The sequence below is a fragment of the Musca vetustissima genome, unplaced genomic scaffold (genome assembly GCF_032173495.1).
Source record: "Musca vetustissima isolate MV318-11 ecotype Yass unplaced genomic scaffold, APGP_CSIRO_Mvet_v1 utg151539, whole genome shotgun sequence".
NCBI lineage: Eukaryota > Metazoa > Arthropoda > Insecta > Diptera > Muscidae > Musca > Musca vetustissima.
In genome coordinates, this window is record NW_026884647.1 from 21898 (window position 1) to 41210 (window position 19313).

At 35.2% G+C, this 19313-nt stretch overlaps 2 protein-coding genes across 2 annotated transcripts; one reads left to right on the plus strand and one right to left on the minus strand.

Moving 5' to 3' along the window:
• Positions 1–780: 780 nt before the first annotated feature.
• Positions 781–12303, plus strand: LOC133331679 (scavenger receptor class B member 1-like; the record flags this gene model as incomplete). The annotated part of the gene is made up of 6 exons (XM_061540059.1): positions 781–872; positions 4870–5537; positions 5608–5888; positions 5963–6081; positions 6192–6317; positions 11818–12303. Coding segments are annotated over 6 exons (1772 nt in total), but the record flags the coding sequence as incomplete, so codon positions are not given.
• Positions 12304–13177: 874 nt separating this feature from the next.
• Positions 13178–18647, minus strand: LOC133331681 (transmembrane protease serine 7-like; the record flags this gene model as incomplete). The annotated part of the gene is made up of 3 exons (XM_061540063.1): positions 13178–13345; positions 17561–17648; positions 17717–18647. Coding segments are annotated over 3 exons (1187 nt in total), but the record flags the coding sequence as incomplete, so codon positions are not given.
• Positions 18648–19313: the final 666 nt, after the last annotated feature.

Consider the following 19313-nt stretch of genomic DNA (forward strand, 5'->3'; position numbering starts at 1 on the left):
GGCCTAGTATTTATCTCTGGCCATTCAAGTGCCACTATTATTGACGTCCAACGAAAAAGCAAAACAAAACATATTGGAATATTGAATAATTCATAAATGTAGAAGTCTGTATTTTTTTTAAATGATAAATAACCCATAGTCATCTGATATTGGTTCCGACATCATGGAAACCTTATCGATGTAGATTGTAGGTCACTGTGCCACATTGCTTTTTGATGGTAGAACACAATAATGATGCTGTCTGGGGCCCTTGGAAAAACCCTGAAATTGATGAGATCGAATATTTTCGTTTTTTTCTTTTTGAAAAAATGTCACCTTGATATTGAACTTTTTGTCAATGCCAGAGAGATCACCAGAGAGTGCATTCGGAACATGTTTATTTCATGTTTCACCTCAACAAGAGAAGGTGTGCGTGGCTGGCGGCGTGCAATTCACCTACCGCTTTGTTTTAATTTTTTGGGTTTTTGTTTTCGGAGGCAAAATTCGCCGAAAATGAAACTAGTTTTTTAAACTTGTAACCATTTGTGCATCCGTGTAATTGTTTTTTTTTTGGCGTTGTTGTTGTTGCGTTTTTTATTGCTTCTACTAAATTTTTGACAATTTCGACTTAATTGAAAAATTCCATAGCCATCAAAAATTTTCCTTCCATTAATGACCACATTCTGACACATCCTGATCACGCAACAAATGATTTGCTATATTTTTTGACATTTTTATTATTGATTTGTCTTAATCTGTTCTTTGTTTTCATTGTGTATTTTTTGTTTATTTTGGTTACAGATATTCTTAAATTTGCTGCACTTGGCATGACCTTAAGCATATTGTCTGTGGTAGTACTAGTCAGTGATCCTGTAGCATTGGTTGTTGATTCGGTAAGTAAACATGTGCCAGAGTGTTATTTATATTGGTTTTGATGATACAGTGGTTTGAATAGCTGTTTTTTTGTTTACAATTACACTTAATGATAAAGTAACTTCTGAAGAAATGCCTAGATTGTGTAGGAATGTTCGCGGAATTATAAGAGAGAAAACTTTATCAAGGAATGATTGAAAATTTAAGACTTGAAGTGAAGTACATTTTTTGGTGAAATATGATTATCAATGCTTTTATGGTTCAAACGATATGTGTATAAGTTTGGTTAATTGAAAAAAATCGAGTTTATTACATAGCTGATAATCCGATTCAAAAATAACGTATTCGGATTTAACGAGTTTGCGATTAATTTATTGGTAACATTTTAAAACGAATGCAACAGTTCTTCATAATCTACAATTTATTCGAAATTTAACTTGTTCGTATGTATGTGCAATTTTGGTTTCGTAGATTCCTTTAGGAAATTGTTGATGTCAAAGATGCACCTCGCACAGGTAGGCAGGTCGTCAAAAATGTCGATAAAATCGGAGGAATTACCGAGAAATGTCTTTCTCTTTTTCCCCCAATATTCTTTAACAAAATGTTTCCTCACTTGATTTGACTTTGGTGAATTTGTCTTTCTGGATTCTTAATAAAGAATTCCTATAAAGAATTTCCACCCCCAGACCATGAGCTCGATTTTGGTCACAGTGTAATTATATAAGAGTTCCAAAAATTGACCCGTATTAAAGCCAGTGAGCGGAGCAGTGTGGTTGGCCCTGTCCGACTATACTGCGGAATTATATTCCGATATTTGCACCTTCTTGACCGATATATATTTTCGAATATTGTTTACAAGGGTTGAACATTTACGGCATGAATTGCACATTTTTTGATTATACCCTCAGCCTTATGGCTAATGAAGATATATACACTTGGATACCAGAAAAATTTGTCTCATCCAAATATTGATTTTATACCCCATGTTTCTATCGACATAATCAGTCAATTTGGAGTCGATTTACAAATGTCCGACCATGCGTATGTCTGTCTGCCTGGCAGGTGCACACGATAATACTAGAAGGGAGTAACTTTGCACATCGTATTACACAAACTTAATTTAAGTTCGAATATGAGAAATATCGGTCCACTAATTATGATACCTCTCCAAAAAAATGTCAAAATTGTGTTCAAAATTATTTTTATAAAATCATGCAAACTTTGTACAACTTATTATCTTTACGAAGCCTAAATCAAATCCGCAAATGGACTTGGTCCACTCCTTCTGGTATCTTCCCACATATGGTCAAAATTTTCAAAAATTTTCCGGAGACCTCCGCATAACCATAGGCTGAGGATAAACTGAACCGAGGAAAGTATTAATAAATTTGACCTGCCGAATCTTCGATTGTTATCATAACAGCCGATTGTTATTGTTATCATAACAGCCCTTCTAATTAGTAGACCAGATTCCCTTCCCTATATCAAAATAGGTAGACCTTTGAAGGTCAAGTACTCCTCGATTCTCTCGTAGAATCCAATTTTTTTAAGTCTGGGTCCATTAGACCCGCTTAATTTTGATCGATTACAAAAGAAATTTTCGTGTCGATTGGTCCATAACTGTAGCCTGTACTGTGCTTACAAATTTTAATGGACATGGATATGATGATCGGTCAACTGAAAGGTCCAGAACCAATATTTCGCCACATTACAAACTCTTGGGGCCACACAATGCTATAATATCTTTAAACATGGTTGTGTGGTTATAAAAATGAGGCCTTAAAAAAATATAAAAATAGGAAAATGCTACTTTTTCTGAAAAAAAAAAAAAATGAAAATAGGATGATGCCGTTAATAGCACCCATAGGAGATATTTCAACACTTAAAGCCCCGAAACACCAGGGTAAACCCTTTTCGGTTGGAGAAAAGAATTTTATTGAAATGTTCATTACTTCGATCTATATCGACAATTTCAAGTATCTTTGGGTTTCTAGTACCTATACTGACAATTTTCTGTAGGATATAAAAATCTAAATTCCAATTCTATACAATTGTGGTAGACATGTTTGCTGAGTAATGTTTGTACCAAATGCATTTTATGATATTTATCAATATTATCTTAGGTTAAACAATATGTCTTAGGTTAAACCAGTGAGCGGTCCAGATTCACTTCACCGTTGGTTTTATTGTGATGTGCGGCTTTCAACTGTGGCCTATGGAAAGACTAAAAAAAAACATAAAATTAATTTTCGGTCCATTTCATCCCAGTATTATTATATTATAGGCGTTAGCCTTGACCGTGCCTGGATCCTCATGGAAAATTTCTAAGCCATCAGCGCAATATTTCCGCCCTCTGGTGTAATGGTTTACTAAATAATATCTGAATACGTAAGCACCTGTAAATATTTAACTGTAACTCCCACATCCGAGTACATACGACAATAAAATTGGTATCATCAACATCTCGGCTTCATGTCCTTCAGGAATACAAATTTTGTAATTTTTCCCACAAAAGTAAGGGTCCATTTGACCGATCTTTATGAAAAACAGGCATGCTTATTCTTTGGCCCGATCCCCTTCTCCATGTAAAAATTCGCTATAATGCAGCCTCTGTAGTGACCAGAAAATCAGACAAACATAAAGTATTTGATCGGTATATTTAAATGAGGGTCTAGGACCAATATTCCGCGGCGTTACAAACTTTTGGGGCTGCACAAAGCTATGATACCCTGACAACATAGTTGTGTAGGGTATAAAAATATAAAATATATATTCACATTTTTGTATAAGCCACGATCTGAAGGGGATCTCTATAGACGGGCTGAAGGCAGGGAGCCTTTATATTGGTCCATTTTTTAAGGAAGCCCGCAAAATAACTGTACCTCCCAAATGTCAATATTTGGGAAGTTTTGGCCAAGTTTTTAACACAATCTGCGGGTATTTTTGTATTTTATATCCTCTATGGGTAAAAAATGTCGATACTAAAAATATAAATAGTTACTCAAGTTTCAAGGTCCCATATAACGATATTCCCCATTATCAAGTATTCTGGCTAAAATTTGATATTTAGTGTTCTGATAGTTGGAAAAGTTTTTTTACGATGAACCAGTGGGTAGGTTTTGCTCACAGGTTTCCTTGATTACCGGGTGTGGAGCTCTAGTTAAAAATTCGAATGGTAAATATCCAATTTAGAATAATATTTGCGTATCAGTGTTGAACAAGACTAAAAGTTTGGAATTTGGTCACGTCTGCCCAGGCCTGAGCCAATGTTGACATGTTTTTGTTTAATGTTGGATATCTGGTGATCGGCGCGGTCTGCTTACAGTGTAGACTTATTGGCGCAAAAAGTCTATATAAGCCCATGTTTCTACATGGTCCTGATAGGTACTTAAATACTCATAGGGGCATTTAAAAAAATTGTTGCAATCTAACATTCTGCATTTTTGAAAAGTACAACATTTCCTGACAGAAAATTGTCAGTATAGGACCATGTTTTTGACATAGCGCTAATCGTGTGTTTTTAATATTTCTAGTTTCATTTTCCAAGCGATATGAAAATAAGGAGTATTTTTTATTCCAGTAGGTCTGCTGTAGACTCTCCAGGTGATGGTGCTGCCATCTATCGCTTCCTAGAAACAATGTATCATTAGGTTTTGTGCAGTGGGAGGCGCTATCTCCTACATTGCTTCTCAGGGAGCTTAGGATGAATTTTATCTTTTTTGAAATATTTAAAACACTATTATAATTATGTTTCCTCTTCTGCTGGAATACCATCTCCGAACCTAACGGTATGTAGTAAGGTATATTAACCACTGCCACCACTTCAATTTAACCTTCCGAAAATGTTTAATTTTACACAAGGAAAATTTACTAAATTTTTTCCACTTCAGTACCACTGTTTATCATCAATCTTCACAATGCATTTCATGACAAATTGCCCGTATCATTTCCTATTTATTTCATGGTAATTAATTATATCTCTTTTTATTTTTTTCTCTCCACCTGTCTTCGTTGCAGCAATTGACATTAAGAACTGGTTCGTTGTTATTTAACCTATGGAAGAAACCGCCATTGGAAGTGTTCATGAAGGTTTACATGTTCAACGTAACCAATCTGGATGAATATGTGCGTGGCATCGATGCCAAACTGCGTGTAGCTGAGGTCGGACCGTATGTTTACCAGGAAATTCTGACAAATCACAATGTAACCTTCAATGACAATGGTACCATAACCTATATGCCCAGACGGGAAGTAAAGTTCATACGTGCCAAATCGATTGGTGATCCCAAGGATGATTACATAGTAGCACCGAACATTCCGTATATGGGTGCATCATCGGCCGCAACATCGCTGTCGACCTTTGCGGCATTGGGTGTGAGCGCATTGACACGCCAGCTGAAATCGAAACCGATGCTCAAGATGTCCGTCTATGAATATTTATGGGGCTATGAAGATCATCTAGTGGAGTTGGCCTCGAAATTTGTACCGAATTTTATTAATTTTCGTAGATTTGGCATATTGGAGAGAATATTCGATGAGGGTGATAATACGGTGACAATGAAATTGCCAAATAAAAATAAAAAGAAAGGTGGCCAGCCAAAAGATCCAAATGAGTTGAGAGATTACGCCTTGGATACATGGAATGGCGGTGTGGATGTGAAATTTTGGACTAAAAATAGGGGAAAGTAAGTAGTGATGAGAATTATAACAGGATCAAATTAGAACATTTATTCTAAATGTTGAATTGCTTTTTAGTGTCACCAATTGCAATAGCATACACGGCACCTATGATGGAACTTTGTTCCCCCGCCAAATTGCCAAGGGTGAAACATTTCGCATTTATCGCAAGGCCTTCTGTCGTGCCCTACCCATTGTTTATTCGCATCCGGGAAAAATTGATGGTATAGAGGCATATCATTTTAAATTGCACGAACGGGCATTTGACAGTGATTGGAAGGATCCGGATACATCGTGTTATTGTAGTCGCAAAAAGTGTTTGAAGAGGGGTTTGGGCAATGTTACACCCTGTTATTACAGTAAGTTTTGATCTTTATGGTATTAATATTTGACTTGAAATATATTTGAAATATATTTTTGGTATATTTTATAGACATACCTTTGGCTATATCATTTCCACATTTCTTTAATTCGGATCCCAGTTTATTGGAAGGTGTTGATGGCTTAAGTCCTAACGAATCTAAACATGGCTCGGAAGTTGCCATTCAACCGGTAAATATTTGAAAACATTAATTTGGTTTTTTGGAATTATTAAGAGAGTAGTTTTTGAATGTCATTTGTGGCTGATAAATAATTTAAATATTTTTTTTAATTTGTTTTAGCAATTGGGCATCCCAATGAGAGTATATTCCCGGTTTCAAGTTAATCTGATGGTTGATGACGTTAAATTCAATAGAGAAATGTACAAATTTCGTAATACCGTTTTACCACTTCTCTGGTTGGAATTTGTAAGTATTATTGGGAGAAGTTTAGTAGAAATAAAATCATAATATATGATAACAATGTAATATGAAATATATTTGTGAAACTAATGATGAAGTTGATATACTTACTTGCATACGATAGGGAAACTTGAAAATAACACTCTGAGCTAGAAACAAATAAAGAAATAATATTATCAGTATTTAATATATTTTTGGAGGGGTATTCGATGATATAATTAATTAATTTTGTAAAACCCAAAGATAAAGCATTCCTAAAATATAGTGCAGCATTAAAATAAATTTTCTTTACCGATTGACTTGTACACATAAATAGAGCTGAGGAAAATATTATATATGAAACATATGCCAAATGATGAATCTATATCACTGTTCACCAAACAGTCGCCCGCGGCCGCTTTGGGAGAGTACCAATACAATCACAGTTCTGTGTTCGAACTCAACATTATTCTCGACATCGAACATGTCGTATGCTTTGCAATGCTTTAACATATACGATCTGTACGAAGAGAGCGAAAATTACTCTCCCAACGGATCTATGCGTGTGTCCAACACAATCATAGCAGTTTGCATATGTATTGTTGGCTAACCCTGATCTATATACATAATTTTCTATACCAAATATTCTAGAATTAGTGTCTTCGCAATATTTCAGAGCCATATCCTTAACGCATGAGTTTTCCATATTTTATTTTTATGTTTTTAAACATTTTTTTCAACATTAGGTTTGTCCGATAACTTACTGAGTAAAAATTACTCAGTAACTTATTTGAGAGAGTTTGTTCTCTCATGTGAAAATATTGAAGAAAGTTATCGGACAACATTCAGTAAAATCCAGTAAGAAATCAAATGTATGCGTTACGATTAGAAGTTGTTAAGAAATTTCATGAAAAATTAATAATTTTTACACCCTACACAACTATGTTGTCAGGGTATTATAGCTTTGTGCAAGAGTTTGTAACGCCGCGAAATATTGGTCCTAGACCCACCTTTAAGTATACCGATCGTTATATCTCGACTAGCTGAGTCGATCTAGACATGTGTGCCCGTCCGTCCGTCTGTCCATTATAATTTGTAATCACGATACAGGCCGCAGTTATGGACCAATCTTCACGAAATTTTGCACGTAGGATGGGTTCTGACCAATGAAGACCCGTATTGTTTTTGGTAAAGATCGGTTAATACTTAGGGAATTACAAATGGACCAAAAACTAAATTTTTGTCTGATTTTCTGGTCGCTCTAGAGGCCGCAATCATGGCCCAAACACCGCGAATTTCTACATGGAGAAGGGGATTGGGCCAAAGAATAAGCATGCCTGTTTTGATAAAGATCGATCAATATTTAGCGGGACAAATGGACCCTAACTTTTGTGTGAAAAATGACAAAACTTGTATTCTATAGCGTATATATTTACTCCTGAATGACATAGTGCCGAGAAGTTGGTAGTATATCCAAGAGGAGTGGTTGACCTTTACATTGATACCAATTATCTTGTCGTATGTACTCGGATGTGGGAGTTACATTTAAATATTTACAGGTGCTTTAGTAACACATTACCACACTAGAGGCGGAAATACAGCGCTGATCGCTTCGAAATTTTCCATGAGAATCCAGGAATAGCCAAGGATAACGCCTATGATTTTCGGTGATGATCAGATAATAATAGTGGAATGAGGTGGACCGAAAACTTAATTTTTTTGTTTTTTCTAGTCAATATATAGGCCACAATTGAAAGTCGAACATCACAACACAACCCACGGTGAAGGGAATCTGGACAGGTAATTAGGGATTTACTGAATATTGGTAATATTTTTTGACCTCTAGTCGGTCAAGAGGGTGCAAATATAGCGAAATATTTTCCATGCTCAGAATATATAACCACAGAAAGTAAGATTTTCGTGGAAGTTGTGTAGGGTATCATATGGTCCTCTCATTTACTGAAGTTATCGAACAACATTCAGTAACAATTTGCACAAATTATTACAAATTATTAAATATCAAAATATTGTGAATTGAAATATTTTTTAGACTCCGTTGTCGTTTCGGATAATTTGGAGTCAGAAATATCCTTCCTCTGGGTAGGTGGTTGATGTCCACGATAACTCTTGAAAGAATTGACCAATATTAACTAAACTTTCCATGTCGTAATATGTTTTGTAAATTTAAATCGAGTTCGAAAGTAAAGAACATTGGACAATTTCTACTGGTGTATAGAGCGTCATAGTTGAGTCTTACCGATCCCGTAAAATATTTATTACTATTATATGCAAATACATATGTACATTTTTTGGGAATTTACGATTTAGTTGTGGTGTTGGTCGATATACCGGCCACGATACACAAAATATTCAAGACTTCTTTAAAAAATGAATGTTTCAAAACTTGAACAAGAAAAGCAGGCGTTAAATTCGATCGGGCCGAACAAGTAATACCATCAACGTATTGACATTTACGTTCAATAAAGTTCCAAGACCACATGAAGCTATACTACACCTCCTAAAAGGGCACTCTGATTTTCAGATTTTTTTGTGGTTAGGAATACATTGTTAACCGAATTCTTGTAGCGGTACACTCAATTTCAAAAATTTCAATTGTCGGTATTTTCAAAAGTGGATGCAATTTGTATATTCCAAAAAAAAAAAAAAAAAAAGATTTCAAAATTATTCGCTTCACTTTTTATACCGATTTCTTAGGCAGTTAGCGTGATACACGAGTAAAAACGTTGCTAAGTTCGGCCGGATCGAATTTTTTATACCATCAATAAGGAAGTGGAGATTCGACATACTGGTCCTTCAGGAGAAAAATAAATACCTAATTACACCCAATTCAATTGCAAAATGAGTAAAAAATCCTCAAAATACCGACAATGGGGGTGGGGGTTACCGTTATATAGGTACTTCTCCCAAACTTGAATCAATATTAATATCTTTAGCAGAGGGGTTGGATTTATATCGAGAACAATGTAGATCAATGTTAACATTTTTTAGTGTGGAGGCTAACTATACATTAGGAACCATAATAAAAAAAAAAAACAGTGAGTGGGACAGCATATTAGGACGGTCCTGGCCGTACGATACCCTACACAACTACTACTGAACTCAAACTTTCTACGAATCTATTTTGAGCCTGGACAATATTTAGCTCATATTTAAAATTCAAGAACTCCTCTTGGATATACTATAAACATATCGGGTCTATGTCTTTCAGTAGTAACTATACGCTCCATAGAATGCAAATTTTGTTATTTTCATACAAAAATGGACCCGGACCATTTGAACCGCTCAATATTAGTCGATTACATGCAAAGAGTCATGCTGGTTCCTTGGCCAGATCCCTTTCCCTGTGTAAAATGTCGTGATGTTCGGGTCATAACTGTGGCCTCTAGACAAAAAAAAAAAAAAAAAAAAAGTCGTTGGTCCATTTCATCCCCTAAATATTAACGGATCAATACCAAAAACAGTAGGTCAAAAAACAATTGGTCCAAAACTAACCTACATGCAAAATTACGTGAAGATTGGTCCATAACTGTGGCCCGTGTATCGGTTGGGACCACACAAAGCTGTAATATACTGACAACACAGTTGTGTAGTGTGCACTTTTTATAGTGTAGTATACAACCAATTCGGTTAAAAAATGTGCCCAACAACCCCTAACTACTGAATATTTGGGGATACTGTTATATGAGCGCTACCCCAAAACGTAGAACAATATTTATAATTTTTAGTAGGAATGTGGCTCAGTACCCAAATTAGCAAATTATAACCAATTAGGCTTGTCCAACATCCTCAAAATACCGAATATTAGGGGGTACCGTTGCATGGAGGCAGTACCGAAACATGGGCCAATATAACCCATTTGCGATACCAAACATCCTATAAGTTCTACGAGGACGGTTCGGAGGAGGACGAGGACGATTCGGAAACTTCTTAGCCTAGCAATGAAAGAGAATAGTTAGTTTTTCAAAAATATTTTTATTTTTTTAATATAATCCCCTGAAACTTCAATACGCCAGGACGTTTTTCTCGAATTTGTACATTTAATTGATCGAAAAGTTTGCACTAGTACTCTGAATTTATTGTTTTACCATTTTGTAGATAGTCAATCAATAAAAAACCTTTGAAGTCCCAAAAACCCTTGCTATAACCTTTCCAGCCGATTGAATTGTTTTGGCCTTCTTTGGGGTACTTCCTCCAGCTTCTGTTCATTGTTTGGATTGTTCTTTTGCCTCTGGAGTATAGTGGTGGATCCATGTCTCATCAACAGTTATGAAACGACACTTAAAATTCATTTTATTTCGCTTAAAACGATCCAAACAAGCTTGAGAAATTCTTATGATTTTTTTATCGACTTTTAGCAAATGCGACCAGTGTTGCCAATTTAGCACTTTTAGTGCTAAATTTACCACTTTTTAAACTCGTTTAGCACCGAAAAAAGTGATCTCGCACCTAGCATATTTTTAGCATTTTTATTTTTTCTGAAATTTTTTAAAATTGTTGGTATTTTTGGTTTCATTCCAAAAAATGTTCGCCGTTTTCGATTTCACAATGACGCATTGAATTTTACCCATGTTTCAAGATATTGTTTTGATTTTCTCATGTTAAAAAATGTCAGAACATATTTAAATAGGTAAAATAGTAAGTAAATTTTCTGCATAAATAAGTGGGAAGTGGGAAGATTTCCCATCCCCTTAGAATCAAAAGTATTAAATTATAGTCGATTCGGTTGAAAATGCCGAATAATGGGGGGGTACGGCTCTCTGGTGGCTACCCTGAAACGTGGACACACATTGATAATTTTTGGTAGGACGATTTTCTGCAAAATGAGAATTGGAGCCATTGGAGCCTTAGTTAGAAAAACGTGCCCACAGGACCAAAATTCTGTATAATGTAGAATTCGATCTATGGAGGTTAAACCGAAACGTATTCATATTGATAATTTTTGGAAATGATATTTATCACAAAATGAGGGCTACTCTAAAAATGGAACAGTATCGATCCTGTTTAGTAGGAAGATGTTCTACCCATGAAGAATATTTAATGACAGCACGCATTTCTAATGTTTCCATTGTAAAGAAATTACGGATGCGTCTTTTTTGAACACCTGCTCCTACATGAAGGGGTTTCCAGATCGAAACCGAATTTAGTTGTCAGATCGAAGCAAAATTTTATATTTCAAACATGAAATGCCAAATTATTGTCACTTTTGTAGGAAATTTCCTAATAAATAATAAACTTTATTAAACAAAAGTAAAGGGAATCATTTCCAAGTCTGGAGATGTCTCCCTTATTCTTGACTTAAGTATATTTTTATCCTAAAAGATAATGTGGGTAATTTAATGAAAGTAACATTGGAACTTATTTCGGAAAAAAATATTTCCATATATAATAAATAAAAATTTATCATAATCAAATCCATAGGCTATAGATTCCAATATATTTCATTTGTTTCAATTTTTTATATCATTTAAATGTTATATTAAATTTACATTTTATTTTCTATTTCCAGGGCGTTGAAGAACTTACAACCGAACTGAAAATACTCCTGCAGCTGCTCTTTAAAGTATGCCCCTATTTACAGTATGGCATCATTATTGGCTTATTTATTGCCGGCCTAGCATTTTTGGGTGCATCCCTGTTCAAGTGTTTCCAGATACCAACATCGACGATAACATCAACGGCTGCTATGGTGGCCACCAGTATTATACCAGCCGGAACTAACAACAGCAGTTGCAACAAAATGCTGGCCCTGGCCGAAGAAACTAAAAAGAAAGCCCGTAGACTTAGTAAAGCGCATGTGGCGTTTGCACCATTGGTACCACTGGTGCCACAAGTGGCTGGTGGTGAACATCACGACGCCGAGGAGCAAGAACAACTACTTGAAATGGAATTGGAATTGGGTGAACAGCAAGAGTTGCTCGACATCGAGATGGAATTGGAAATGGAGAAGCAGAGCAGTACATTTATATTGCCCGAATATAGAAAACAACGATAATATGATATTGTAAATGAGAATTGTGTCTGCCAAATGCCGCCATCCATCGACAACGATTGCACCCCGCCGCCGCCACCATCATCATAATTTTTTTACTCACACTATATATGTAGTCATACTCAATTGATGCTCATCGCCTGTGTTCATTTTCGGTTGCAGTTACAACAAGGGACGACTTTGTCCCAAATAATCCTCATCATCATTCTCGTCATTGTTTTCATCGCTGTCTTAGTGTTAGTTTATAAATGTAGCTATTAGCTTCTCGTGTATGTATGTAGGTAGTCAGTTATCCTTAGGACTTCTTTCTTTCGTTAGTTAGTTTTTTATTTTCATTTGTAGTTTGGGGAAGACGTAGAAAAGTATTTATGGCTGTGATAATAAATTTAAGTTAAGTTTTCTTTATTTTATATCGTTTCTATGAGAAAGGGATTTTTTTATTAATGTTCTCTCGCTTTAGCTTCAGCTTTCATTCATTTGTATTTTTTTTAGTGTATCGTATGCTTACAAAGTAATGGGGTATTTAATAAATATAAAACAAAACAAAAACAATTAAACTTAAAAAAAAAACTAAAATAAAAAACGCAACAATGTAAAACTATATAATTATAACAAAATAGTCAAGTAATTAACTTAAGTTACTCATACGATTTTTTTATACGAACAAAAATAAATAATTAAAAAAAATTATAAAAAACAAAACAAAAAATTTAAAACAAAAATAATATAATTGTCAATATTGTACTTTTGGTGTTAGAACTCATTCAAAAGGAGTTCGTAATTTTGGTGCATTTACAAAATGCAAAATTTTGTTAGAATTTTGTCATATTCAATAATAACTTCAGGTATTTGTAAACTAACTATAGTTTTATGAATCTTATTCAAAAGCTATTGTATCCTGTATCCATTTCATATAATGTGATATTCTTGTGTAGACATCGGGGTAACCTTCAATGGAACAGCCAGAACCGAATGATGTTATACCAGCCAGAATCCAGGGACCAGTTTTTGTTAGACGACACTGCAAGGGACCACCAGAATCACCCTGAAAAGAAGAGGTAAATACATGTGTTTAAAATTAGACGATTATTTAACCACACTTTCTAAAGATATTCGTTTTTATTTTGGCAAATTATTGTTGAAGGATAATGACGCACACACCTGTGGGTAACATGTAAATGAAATAAAATGGTTCGGGGTTTACATTTATAGATATGGCATCCTGAGTACCATCCTGATTATCAGGTACGTAAACTATAGCATTTAAGTAGGAGAGTATAAGGTATAAACTCACATCATATGACTGTCTCTTTTTATACATGGTCCATATAATTTATGTTATCAAAGGTCTAGTCATATTTTGCAGAAGACATTGTTCATATATCGAGAGTTATGAATGACAAAATTATTCCATATAAAGCATGCTTAGGGAAGATCCAAATTTTAGAAAAATGTCATATAAAATTATAGATTAATTGTCGGTATTTATACCGTATGTAAAGAACGTAACGCCACGAAATATTAACCTTAGACCCACATTTAAGTATATATCGTCATATCTTGACTAGCTGAATCGACCCAGCCATGTGTGTCTCTTCGTGTGTCCATTGACATTTGTAAACAAAATTGTGCATGAAGATTCTGTTGTGGCCGAACGATATGTTTTTAAATATTATCGACCAATATGATGTTTAGAAAACCTTATTTTTGTATGTTTTTCTGGTCTCTAAAGATCACAACTATGATTCAAAATATACATGGGGAATGGGAAAAGTATGGCTGTTTTGATAGTTATCAGTCAATATATAGCGGATCAAATGGACATAGATGACAAAATTACTCTTCTATGGCAAAATATTTTGTTTCGGAAAGACATACACCGCAAAAATGACTCTATATCCAAGAGGAGTGGATGACCTTTAAATTGATACTAATGTTGGACGCATTTGAGATTGGGAGTTATAACAGATAATAAATATTTCCAAGGGTGTTACACACTATCGCCATTTCCAATATTGTACCGATAGTCATGGGTGAAGGCCAAGGATAGTTTATGTTTAGGGGATACGATACACAATTCCCGTCTTTTTTCTAATAGATCTATAGATTCGACTTATGTTCCAAAAACCAAGAAGTATTACCTGTAATTCATTCTATGGCGTAGATGTTTTTTTCAAGAGGTGTCTCTGAAGATCTATAACACTTTAAATTACCTTCAAATATCATGAAATATGAGTATTAGGGCGGGCCAATTTGTATGGAGCCGACAAATTCGATTAAATCCCATAGGATGATTCTATGGACAATTCTAAGCAATTTTGATGAAGGTCTATCTCGATTTTCAAAAAAATATTTTTTCCTTATAACATTATTTTGATTCAATTTTTCGACTCCATACAAATTGACCCACACACACACATCATTATATTCGAAAGTAATTTAAAGTGTTGAAGATCTTGAAGATCATAGCAACCTCTTGAAGAAAACATCTACGCTAGATTTAATCGACAAGAAATTTGGCCCGCCCTAATTTGTATACTAAAACAATATTAGATTGTTGCGTTATTGCAGGTCCAGGCTGTAGGGAAGGCTGTTAAGTATACTAATCTGTTACAATCAGCTAAAGCAGGAGGTATCAGGATAGAATAACTATGGGATGTTCCCCTTAATTAAAATACGACTATTGGCAAGGGAATAAAGAATAATGTAACGATGCAGGGGGAGAAGTAGTTTTTCTGTTTCAGAAGATTCGGCTCCAGTTTATCTATCAGCTGCGTGCTTGAAGTGGTAACATCGACTATATATTCCAAGGCATATAAGAGGGATTTACTCTTGAACAGATCAACAACACCCGCTAGAACCTAAACTCCGACCGATATAACCGTCTTAGAGTGCCGAAAGATTGAAGAGGCCGATAATATAATCGAAACAGAATGTACAGAATGTACCAATGTAAGACTGACTTGGAAAAACCGGTGAATCTAGAACGAGTATAACCCCTGAGGATAAACCTGCCCTTTTATCAATTCCTCGGTTAAATCTCCGAAAGAGCAAACGAATGCCAAAGCCGCAAACAAAAAAAGAGCATCTCGTCATTCAATCCCAGGCCGATGGATACAGCCACGATATGAGGTCAACTGTAAGATCATTTTATAACGAGCGGATTACTGGGAAAATAGACCCCAAGCGACGCAGCGATTGTCCAACATTGTGAGTCCGGTAAACAAAGGAAAAATATATATAAAGAGGAGTTCGATCAGGGTCAGAAATAAGATATTGTATAACTTTCTACATGGAGGAGTATTTCCGATCTGTCAAGTTGTTAGTTTATGATAAAGAGTCGCCACTGATGAGAGTCGCCAGATCGCAATGATCGAAGAAAATAGCGAGTCCTACAAACAGAGCAAAAAGATCCCCAATGAGACGTAGAATCCGGTTAACAAATAGATATTGAATCATCCACATCAGGGATCCTGCCAATCAGCCAAGTTTAACAGGGATTTGATTCGTCATCGAATATAGAACCCTGGTGGAATTATTGGAAGAACGGTAATCGACGAAAATAGTGACTCCGACAAACAGAGCAAAGAGATTCACAATGTGATGTTGGATGCGGTTAACAATAATATCTTGGAACATTGTATCCCCAGGCGAGCGAATTAATCTAAAGTTGGTGAGAAAGAAGTACACTGCTGATGAAGAAATCTTCCACAGGGAGGACGAAGAAGAAGAAACTCTCCTTGAGAGGTCTTAAGATTAAACTATATGAAAATGTAACTGTAAAAAGCTCGACAAAGACATACTAAACCAGCGGAGCAATATACCAATCTATATTAAAAGCTTTGACAATATTCCACGATATTTGCACCCAATAGTGTGATAATGGTAATACTAAAATATGTAACCCTCTATCTGACCTCTTCCATCAATAGAAATTGTTATATATTACAGGTCAACAGCTCCTCCTTCTTACGCTGGTAACTTTTCAAAATCACATTTTCCCGGAGTGATATTTTAGACCATACAATTCAATTTTTTGGTCGTTTTATACACAGAAGGCTTGGTTCATTTGATCCGCTAAATATTGACCGACCATTTTTAATAAATTGACCAAATTTCCTTCGCGTGTACATTTTGTCATATTTGACTTATAAGTGTCGACTAGAAAAAAGAGAAAATAAATAATATCTGATCACCACCAAAAACTTTAGGGGCCAACTTTGACCATAACCGGAATATATTGTAAAATATCACAGCGATCAGCGCTAATTTACATCCTCAAGAGTGGTAATGACAATATTTAACTCTGTCAGAATATTTAAGTACAACTTCAAAATCTGAGTACATACATTAATTCAAGGTATTAATTTAAAGCTTCTATATTCTCAGGAGTACGAAGTTTGTAATTTTTCATACAAAATTATGGGACCATTTGACCCGCTAAATATTGATCATTTTCTTTTCTCAGTGTAAAAATTCGTCATTATTGTGACCTCTAGAGAGAACTTTGCATGTACAGTGTTTCCAAAGTATAATTGACAAATGGTGGGACGGCTGTGGTGCACATACTGAAATCGGTCCAGATTTAGACATAGCTCTAATACTTAATGTTGTACCATTTTATATAAATGGAACTCCAAAGTCCCAATACTGCCGAAATGGCATGCACTGAATGACACGTGTGTGGTTTAAATGAATTAATTTGATATATATATATATATAGATATCATATCTCGAATTTCACCCAGTTTTAAGTTAAGGGTTCACCAAAAATAGCTCGATCGGGGGGATATTGTTCACATACCACCAATTTGACAAAGATAGCTTGAAAAAATATTGTCCATTATTAAGAAGATTATATTTAGCTCGACAATACAACTAAGTCCAGCCAGGCTGGCAACCCTAGACAGACCGATAAGGCAAATAATACTACTCCAAATGCCTAAACACCAATAACCATAATCTCATTTCTACTCAAAATCATGGGATGTATGGAAACATATTCAATATAAATCCATATGAAAAATGAAGCGGCCGTCACAGCTACACGCCATGAAGAAGTGGATCGATATAAACTGCAATAGGCCTCATAATAATATAGTACAGTGCCTAAATCAATGTCCGAAACAAAATGTCCGAAGCAAAAGTAGTTACGTCATATGAAACTCTGACTACGGACTTTGACATATGGTCTAACGAAACATCCTTTTGAAACAGCAGGAAGGGCAGGTCTGCAAATTTTTTTTTATCAAGTACTTACCACACATGTTCCGCCTTTGCCATTCAGCTTTCCAGCACACAAATGTCCTCGATGTATTCGGACAAAGGTACCATATGCATCTTTACATCTGACGAAAATAAACCAATAAAAATATTAAAAATTTGCACAAGCAGAAATATCTTCCACAACACTTACCTTCTATTGTTGTGCAGCGGGACATTTGTTTTCAACAACAAATCAGTTAAATCTCCCGAAACATTTGCTTTACCCCAACCCGTTGCCACACAATCGATATAGGGCAGATCTGGATTATTGTCAATATAACGATGAAAATGTTTCTCTTCCGACATTTCATAATTTTCATTAGAATATTGAAAGATTTTCAATATTTTATCATTTCTTCGTCGAATACTTCGACCATTACGACCTCTATCACTACCTTGACGTCCAGCAGTTTTTTGTTGCCGTTTCAGACGATTTGATATTTTCAAATCTAATAAATCTTTCATTGTTGGCATTGTAATATTACGATGACGTCGAATACTTTGAAAACTTCGAAGGAAATTTTCCATTTTATCGGGAACTTGTACCAAATCCATTAGTAGCGGGTCATCTAATTCCTCTGCCTCCAAGTCCTCCTCATCTTCATATTCTGCATAGACGGGTTCATTGAACAGAAATGGTAAACAAATTCTTCGTATATTGGATTTTTTAGATAAATCGGCAGGTTTTGATAGCTTCATCAAGACCAAATCGTGTAGGAAATTTTGATAACTTTTATGGAGAACTATTTTTTCAACTGGTATTCGTTGTTCGTATCCTGATTCCACAGCACGATTATATTCACCTAAAACTACAGTCCACAGCGGGGGTAGGGGTAAATTAAAGAGATCATTATGTACACAATGTGCAGCTGATAATATCCAATATTGATGAATTAGCACCGCTCCACACCAATGTCCAAGGAATCCAAGTGAGGGGTGTAGTAATTCTAGAGATGCTTGCCAAGGATATTGTCCTTCTTTGGTATGACTTCCAGCTATAATTTTAGCTGTACGCGATGTTTTTGGATCTTCAAAGGGAAATCTTGATCTTGGCTCTCTCCTTGGTGGTCGAACACCACAATCTGAAAATAAGTAAAAGAATAAATTAAAAAGTCGACAAGTAAATACGTTACTAAATTCGCCCGGAACGAACACAACTCTGAGGTGCACATCTAAACTATCTAAAATCGGTCGGGATATAGCATCCATATAAGGTCGTCAATTCAACGGCCTTGTAAATTGCTTGCTCAGAAAATTTGTTTTCTAATTAAATATTGTTATTCAGACTGAAAAAATCGGCTAAGAGGACTACTATATACACCACAAATTTACACCTTCAGAAATTTATATTACAAAGAAAGACATTTTTAAAATAGACCTGCTTAGTATGGTTTGATGTACGACCATGTGTTATGTAGTTTACAGTGACTTGAGAAATTGATTTTCCCTAAAAATGGAATTAACTTGTGAACTTGTGAATGATAACGACATGAGTACGAGATTTCACCTATGGTGCTGTGAACGATTGATTTCTTGAATTTAACTGAAATAAACTAATATTGCATTATCGTCATCTGGCATACCGATAAATAGAGGCTTTCTTTGGCAATCAAATCAATTTCTCAAGTCATGGCTTTTTTATATTGAAAAATCACTCAAAAAATTAATTGCGTCGATCCGTGTAAAGGAATGTTGAAAATACGATGCTAAGAAACACGTCACAGGTGATCTATGCATAAACTCCCAAT